We start from the raw sequence: 9,300 nt of genomic DNA on the forward strand, positions 1-9,300 counted from the left end.
AGACTTGTGGACAAGTCGTTAAATGTCTCTCGTGGTGATAGCGTTCCGAATCTATTCCAAATCTCCCCGTGATTCCCACAAGATTGCTGGCCTGCGAGGCTACTGCTCTCACGACTACAGTCCCATTTGGGGAGTTGATGTCGGCAACCAGCATTTCGCGGCAGACCATTAACGACTTGGCTACAAGTCTAATATTGCCCGCGAATTGATAGGATTTTTCCAAGTTTTGAGATTTGTATTTGACCTCTCTTGCACTTGAAAGAGGCGTCCTCACCATCACCGAGTTGACTCGGCAATTTATTTGATCAGTGTTTTCAGAGTTTTGAATTTATGTACAATCTTGCCCATCCGGGCTCAAAGAACTGGTGTCTAAAAAAGAAGTACAACAGATTCATTTCTTAATCAAATTTCTTCATTTATTTGTCACTTCAAAAAATTTTAAAATCAAAAATTTTACAATTCCTGAGCATCATTTTTTATTATACTCGGATACAAAATTACATTTTTTGATTGTACAACAAATAAAATTGAAGTTGAACGCCACACATTTTTCAGCCCATTCTTATTCAGAAAAATAAAATTATCAACAAAAAAACAAAGCAAAACAAACTAAGGCACGTAAGGTAACAATAAGCAAGTATAATATACTTTAGTGTGGTCGTTGAAAAAAAAAAATGTCCAATTGAAATAAAATAGTGCAAGGCCATACAAACATAGCAATAAATTTTGTTGATTCTAATCTACTAAGTTTTACAGAAATATCACGGCAATTATTTCAGAAGTTTGCAAAATTGTACAAAATACTAACTCAGCTGCATTCGAAGCTGTCAAAATATCAAAACTACCAACGAATTTGTTAAACAATTTAACATTTAAGTACTGCTGTAAAAAAGAATTACCGACAAAATTATTTACATAGGATAGTTACGTTATGTCCATTTTTAACAAAACATTACTTATATTCCCTTTGGCAATTGCCTCCATGCACCTGTTCATTGCCTTGGTGCCCCTTGCAATGTAGAAATGAAAGTTCCCGTACAAAGGAAAAAACTACCTTGTCCTAAGACGTAAGAATGTATGAAGTCTGGTAGATGTGATGTAAGAAAGACTATTTTACAATACTTCAAAGTAATCCATTTTTGTATCACTGAAAATGGAAAAGAAATACAAATACTAGAAAAAGTACATAAATATTCACACACAAACTTCCAGAGACTCATGAAGTTGTGTCTCATTAAATCTAGACTTGGTTCCAAGTCTTTGATCGTGGCTTTTTAGTCGTCCTGATAGTTGCTACAAACAGCGCCCTCTTGTGATTTTTCTTTGTCATTAAGCCTACAGAGATTGCGAGATAGGGTGTGTGATAGCTAATTTAAATGAAGGGGGTGTTTTTTTGGCTGAGATGCAGAAGAATAACCGCAATCTAAGACTTGAATCAAGTCTACATTAAATCTACCCTGACAATTTCGGTGCATTGAACTTCAACCTTTGACACAACTTGCGGCTCATATTACTGATGACATTTAAAACTAACCAAGACTCTGCACTAATTCGGTCATTTAAATATACTGTAGTTTGATGCCTAAAATTATTCAAGAAAATAATTTGACAAAAAGTTAATTTAAGAAGTTTATTTTGCAGATGAAATAACAAAATTAAAATTAGCTCACGATAACAAATTTTACGAATAGTTAAAAGTATTTGGAACGAATTGCTAGAATTTCAGACGATTTCAAATAATTGTTTGGCAATTGAAAATTGTGTGATAGAAAACATAAAATAAAACACAGTATATATATGTATGTGCAAATTTTCTTGTACTTGCACTCAAAACTAATTTATACAGAAATACTTTTGATTGTCTTCCCAAAATTAATGACCAGTGTCCCCGATCTGTGAATGTTACTTCAACCTTGACCTAACTTAGTCCAGCTGCCTAAAATAACACGAAACAATTTGGCTTACCACGAACGCTGTTATACCATTACAAGCCAAGTGTGGTGGACTGGATACCAGCCGAATTAACATGTCTAGAACACTGTATTCAAGTGGTTCCCTGCGTTATGAACCAGATATATTATCTGGATTTCCCCCTTCCAAAATTTTATTTCTTGTGGTAGATTATGCTTGAAGTTGGTGTTCTTTTAGATCTAAACCCAATCTGAATCAACAGCTATGTTTTTTTTTAAAGTTGGATGGTCTACGATTATGACAGTGAAAAGCCCTTTTCACACTACTCAAATCCCCAGGGTTGAAACGGCCAGCCTTTTCACACAATGATCAATATACCACTGGTCCTTCCCAAGTCTGCCCCCTGCAAATGGGCATACCCCTAGGGGAATAGCCACCCCTGCTCTAGAGTAGAGGAAAGCGGTAAAACCCTGTGGTATTCTTGAAACGTGCAACCAGAACCCAGTGGAATAGGAACTCTGCCCTGCAAATGGGCATTATTCCCCAGGGAATAGCCACCCCTGCTCTTTAGTAGGGGTACGCGGTAAAACCCTCGAGTATTCTTAAAAGGTGCCACCAGAACCCGATGGAATAGGAACACCAATACAGTGGTTCGCTGGGGGGTAAACCGTGGGGTAAAGAAAAGTCTTGGGCTGTATTCCACTCACGGATGATAGATATAGCATGAAAAGGGCTACAGTGAAAACCCCCTAATTTTTACCAGGTCTCTTACGAAGGTTATACCTTGCGTTGTCTTCTCGTTGCTTAGTAGTCTCCCCAGATGCTTTGCCTTTCGCTTTCTTGTCACTGTAGCTCTTACGGTAGAAGTTGGTGAAGAGAATGATGTGACTGAGAAGGTAGGCCATCAGACAGTAGACGTAGGGTCGGGGAAAACCGCAGTCTTGGTATAGAACGACGAAGCTGTGAATCATGATCCCGAAAAACTGGATCTGAGGCGGAAAGAAAGAATTAAACATGGATATAAGTGTTTGATGAAAGCAAGCAGCGACTTGGGCCCAATTTTATTAAGCTGATTAGCAGAAAATTCTGCTTAGCAAATTTCTTGGCTGAGCAAGAAACGACTGGGGTACCAGTGGCAGCAATGGTAACTACATGTATGTGGCGTTTTGGCTGGTAATTAAATTTTGCTTAGCAAACGTTTTTTTGTGCTTACAGCCTTTATGAGCTCAACATTATATGGTGACTGCTTTTTCTATTCCAACCAGACATCTGCTAAGCGGTTTCACAAACTGCAGGCTCACATTGGCAACTAAAAAGTTATAAACACATTTCAGAATCGTGCTTTCCACTCGTTTCTGATTTAAGCGTTCATATCTGAACTCTCTCCACAACAAAATATCCATACATAAATATGTCTTACCAGTTGCAGGGATGTTAGATATTTCTTCCACCATAAGAATGGCTGGATGCTGGGACCAAGGGCCGTCAAGAAGTAATATGAGTACATTAAGGTGTGGATGAGACAGTTCACCATAGCACTGGAGTACGCTGTAAACAAAAAAGAAACACAATTTTTTTTAAAACAATTTATGGCCTTATATCCAAAGATTTTAGAGTGTCAAAAGCACAGGTTATTGTTTGAACGTGAAATACGCCTTGGCACCATTTTGGCAAGCGATCATTGCATTGATCATCGATAGCAATGATCATTGTCTGCATGATCTACTGTTGCATCAAAAGAGTTGCCTCCTGCAATGGCGTCCGGTGCACTTCTCAAATTTCAGTCAGAGTTCCCCAGGTAGTGAAAGTTAAGTCAACACTTTTTGTTAATCTTTGCAAAATGCAGTGACATCCTTTTAAACAGAATTGATAAGAGTATGTTTCCTGACTTCCTGTGTCCACCATACTGACTTAAATTTCCGCACGTTCCACAACTTTCAGTTTAAAGGAACACGTTGCCTTGGATCGGACGAGTTGGTCAAAACAAAAGCGTTTGTAACCGTTTTTTATAAAATGCATATGGTTGGAAAGATGTTTTAAAAGTAGAATACAATGATCCACACAAGTTTGCCTCGAAATTGCGTGGTTTTCCTTCTACTGTGCGAACTAACATGGTCGGCCATTTATGGGAGTCAAAATTTTGACCCCCATAAATGGCCGACGTGTTAGTCGACGAGGTAAAAGGAAAACCACGCAATTTCGAGGCATGTTTGTGTGGGTCATTGTATTCTACTTTTACAACATCTTTCTACCCATATGCATTTTATAAAAAACGGTTACAAACGCTTTTCAAAGACCAACTCGACCGATCCAAGGCAACGTGTTCCTTTAAAGGGAAGGTCTTACTTGATAATCAGTCTTACAACAAATGGCAATAAATACCTATGGTTAGAAGTCTACAGCAGCTTTCGGCATTTCACTTTGAAGTAATGTGGTTATGTAGTCATCCGCAGTAATGTGGTTATTAGTTTTTATGCCTCAATATCTGGTTGTTAGCACTTTTTGCCATGGTCTGTTTAATAATGTATTGTCCGCACTGTTGGAATGGATTGGTCGGGGCAGCGTTAGCCGGTCACGGGTGGCTACACGGGGGTTGGAAAAATTCCCTGCCTGTTGTTGTCTTGGTGTCCTTATGTGACTGGTTGGCGTTGTTTTGGCTGGTGCATTTTTGTTAGTGTGCGGGTTCTTTGTCTGGTGTTGCTTTGTATTTCTAACTTAACTTTTTGTAATTTATATAGTTGTTATATTGTTTGTGTATATTGTATTTGGCCAGTGGATGTCAAGTTTCTATGTTTTTAACGTGGACAAATAAATAAAATCTAATCTAGTCTAATCTAATCTATTTGAACTGCAGTATCGCTTCTCAGATTGTGTCTTCCTATTAGCGACTATTCTTCCTGCATGGACATAAAAATTCACTCTGGATTGTTGGCGATATCTGAAAAATGCGACCACCTTTTGAAATGAAATATTTTATTGTATAATCTACATTTGTATAGAGTTAAAACGATTCAACAGTTCCAAAAACCATTGGTATAATTTACCTTCAAATTTTTTTAATTTCTGAATTTCACAACTTACTGTTTCCCCCGGCAACCCAACGTACTCCGACCCACCACAGCATCACCATTGTAGAGTGATGATAGACATGCAAAAAGGAAACCTGGCTGTTCTTCTTCCGGAGGATAAAAATGACCTAGAAAAACACACATAATATAACATTGTTGAAAAGTCAGAAAGAGGTGTGGCTGTTCTTTTACCAGAGGACCCAGCGGGGCCCTTTTTAGCTTATGACTGAAAAGCAAAACCCAAAATAAGCTGTTTTGCCATAAAAACACGATTTAAGTGTAAAAAGAGGCCGAGATAGGGTAAAAACCAAAATTAATATTCTTTATCCCGATGCAAATTTAACATCCATTATATCGTTGTGGTACCCGCTGCCAAAACATAGGACATGTAGGATTCGAACTGCCTCTAGGTACCGGGCAACCTTGGTAGTCTAGTTGGTAAGACACTGCTCTAGGATTGCAAGAGTCGTGGGTTCGGATCCCACCCGTGTAACATGCCTGTGATATTTTGTTCACAGGACTCGGGAAAGTACTGAGTATACAGTGCTAACACACATCGGTGTAGGGGTAAAAACCAAAATTAATAATATTTCTATTTGTTTTTATTTCTAAAAATGAAGAAGTTTTCTTTCTAAGCAACTACTGCAGAAGCCAAGTGTGGTTGGTGTTCACAACAAAATGCTTTTTTATTAAAGCCATTATACACTTTCGGTAAACAGTATTGTCCAAGTCCCACACTTCGTGTATCACAACTTATATATAAAATAACAATCCTGTGGAAATTTAGGCTCAATCGGACATCGGAGTCGGGAGAAAATAACGGGAAAACCCACCCCTGTTTTCGCGCGTTTCGCCGTGTCATGACATGTGTTTATAACAAATCCGTAATTCTCGTTAACGAGAATTTATATTGTTTTACCGTTTTCTCAAAAAGCAAAGCATTTCATGGACTAATATTTCAAGAGAAGTCTTTCACCATTACCTTCTGTAAACCCTGTAAATTATTTGTAAATCTGTGAACTTTTTTTTTTTTTTCTGTACCGAAAGGGTCCAATGGCTTTAAGGAAATGCTTTGTGTACAAGGCCAGGTTACATCCGGATCACTACTTTTCACCTAGTATCCTAGTCAGGTCAGGTCAGGTCAGTTCAAAAACTTGGGCCAGACAAGCTAAAAGACTTGTTTATAGGTCCAAATAGCAGAGCTTTTTATAGTGTTGATCAAAGTGTTTTTAAATGCTACTCGTTCACTCACCGTGTCCAAAAGTTCAATGACCTTGGAGATATAAAACCACCAGCAGACAGAAGCCAACTATGAGAAAAGAAAAGATTTAATCATTTTTAACTCCACAGTTGTGTCTCCTTGAGCGGTGCTAAAATATTCTTGTTTCAATAGAATTCAAACAGCAAAGCATGAGGCATGCTAACAATGGTACGTGTGTCTAGGGTGGTGAGCAATTATCTGCTTAGTAAAGCGCTATTACGCTTAGCATAACTTACCCTGAGAGCCATTGGGTCGTCGGAATAGTCAACCGGTTCACATACAGAATTGAAGTTTGGGTTGAGAATAGATGTGACCAAGAACTGCAGAAACATAAAACAAAAAAACAAACTTTTTGTTATTATCATTATTAATTATTATTATATTTATTTTTGTTATAAATGAAACCATGCGCGAGCGCTAACTGTTGAATGAGGTGCATGCTGGTCTAGGATGGCTACCTAGACCAGCATGCACCTCAGTATTTGCAATAAGTTATTTCAAGTTCGTTTAAGCTCACACACACAGCAGAGTCGGGTCAAAGAACACTGACCGAAATGACGTAAAGTACAAACTGGCTCTTCACTACTGCTTTTTACACTGTGTCACCAAAAACCTCACTAACTTAAATCACACCAAGCTTACCTCTTTAAACATGTACACCGAGAGAACAACCAATGACAGATTATATGCCATCATAATGTACTTCAGATCAAAGGGTTTACGGTCCGCCATGTACTTGGGCCCCCACCACACCACTAGTAGGTATACCATAACCAGACTGTAGGGTTGCACCGGACTTTGCACAAAGAACCAGTCCTTTGTTCTTGGATCTAAAGACAAAAAGAGAAATGAATTATTACTTTTAGATAATGTATATTGTTTTAATCTTCATTTGTCTTCAAATTTATATAGCTGCAGAATGCAAGTAAAATAGAAAACAAGTAAAATAGAATGCACAAAAGAAGTTAGCTTAGCACAAAATGATTCCGCTTAGCAAAAATCGAGGTTACTTACAGGGTTCTCACAGGGAATTGTATACAACTAGGAGAGGCATTCTGAACCTGAACTTTAGAAGCTAGGCTTCAGCGCGCTGAATTGAAACGAGTTCCTCTAAATGTTTTTTTTACATTTTGCAAAACAGCAAATGGTGCTAAAAAAAATAAGGCTAAGTAAAATTAAGCAGGATACCAGTCACAGATAATACATCTGGAATGATACTTTGACTGGTAACCTAATATTTTAAGGTAAGCATAATTTTAATGCACTCAGCTACATTTTTTGCTTAAGCAGCTCTATGAATTTGGGCAAGTCTGCGATCGTTGGGAGGATAGTTTGTTTAAATCTAGATTCTTACTTACCAGCTACGCTGTCTGCCCACAGGACCATCTCCTTGGCATACTCGACTAAACCGGACATGGTGATGGTGTCAATTACGCAAGATTATCGCTCCAAGAAATGAAGAAAGTAGGCACCTGAAAGCGCTAGAACTCAGGTGTATGTGACCTTGTTACTAATTGGTAATCCGCTCACAAAAAGTTTTTCTGTTGAGAAACAAAATATGTAAAAATAAAATTTGATAACAAGGAATGACATTTTATAAACTGACAGTGCAAACAGTCCTGAAGATGGCTTGCCGATCTGGGTTATTCATAGACCAAAAACTTTGCAAATGTTCTGCGGTACATGGTAACGAAACGGTAATTTGTACTACGCTTATCTGACTATTGGGAATAAACTATAAAAAAAATAGATAATAAAAAATGTTCACACAAAGATCCTGTTATTTTGGCTATTTGTTTTGGGGGATGAAGACAAGAAAAAAGAACACCTTTGTTAACTGGATTATAAAAACCAAATATTAACATAATATCCATGGGCTATTATTATTATTAAAATTATAATAATTTTGTTTAGGATTCTCTCTATCTATCAATCATGCATTCTCTCGCTTACTCACTGTATATAAACATGATAGTTTATGCTTTGCAATTGCCAAATGTTTTTTGTAAATGCTATTTAGTTATCAAAATGATACATGTATGATGTACATGAATGTGGACAGTATACTGACGACGATCACCTGAGTGATCTCTGATCTGAAGTGATGGGGTGATCCTATTGTTCTAATCAAGATCAAGGGTATCACGAGGCCGCGGGGTGATAACTCATCCTTTGTTTTTTTTGCATTTGCAGAGTGGCCAATTGAAATTAAAACAGATCCTGTCTTTAGTTTATACTTTTACAAAAATAATGTTTATTTCAGTTTTAGGCTTTACTGTTCTTGATGAGGGAGAATTTAATTTCCGCAAGCACAAACACTTTGATAAAAATTAAATTAAAAGTTTTCCAACTTCCGCCGGCGGCTGCGCCGGAGTCCCCCCCCCCCCCCCCACACACACACAACTTATGACAGTCAGCAGTCACTATGGAACAATTAACCAAGTTGTCTAACGTATTCGTGTAACGTGTGTTATTTTCCTCAGCAAAAACTAGCGGCTTATTAAACGATGCAGTGCCCTAGTATTAGCGGAAAGTATGGCATTTTATTATTCTGAACTATTTACCCGCCCTCTCACACTAACAAAACATTTAAACTAATGTTTGTACTTACCATTTTTAGCGGCTTTACTTGTGGTCTCAAACACCGATTGTAACACAGTTGAGTAGTCAATATAAACGTTAACATGCCTTTTAGGTCAAAGGTTATGGGAGCGTCAGTTTTACAACAGGGTACCACTAACATAGAGCTATTGTTTTTCTATTTTAGTTTATAACTAGACAGATAAAAAGTGTTTTATTAGTTTTATTAACTCGATGATCAGTTTAAAAAATCATTTTTTGAAACAAAATTTGATAAAATTGCGGCATTTGATTGTGATATTTGGTTTGGTGAAATTATTATTACCCCTATTTGAAAAATGAATTGGTCTAGGCGCGGCTTAAGCTTTCCACACAGCCATGGGTACGCGGACAAAACCGACCAATGGTTTGATTGATAAGAGATAAACAACCTCCGTGGCTTCGGCTGTCGTTTATATAACGAGGATTATCATTGGTCAA

The 9,300-nt window shown here is 37.6% G+C and overlaps 1 protein-coding gene across 1 annotated transcript; it reads right to left on the minus strand.

Moving 5' to 3' along the window:
- Positions 1-82: 82 nt before the first annotated feature.
- LOC139953512 (very long chain fatty acid elongase 4-like) lies at positions 83-8,924 on the minus strand. Its single transcript, XM_071952948.1, has 8 exons — positions 8,852-8,924; positions 7,599-7,781; positions 6,883-7,070; positions 6,477-6,560; positions 6,232-6,288; positions 4,993-5,107; positions 3,332-3,459; positions 83-2,900 (listed from the first exon to the last, which is right to left on the minus strand). The coding sequence occupies exons 2-8, from the start codon at positions 7,654-7,656 to the stop codon at positions 2,661-2,663; spliced, it is 870 nt and encodes a 289-aa protein (XP_071809049.1). The 5' UTR covers positions 7,657-7,781; positions 8,852-8,924; the 3' UTR covers positions 83-2,660.
- Positions 8,925-9,300: the final 376 nt, after the last annotated feature.

This window comes from Asterias amurensis, chromosome 22 (assembly GCF_032118995.1).
Source record: "Asterias amurensis chromosome 22, ASM3211899v1".
Taxonomy (NCBI): domain Eukaryota; kingdom Metazoa; phylum Echinodermata; class Asteroidea; order Forcipulatida; family Asteriidae; genus Asterias; species Asterias amurensis.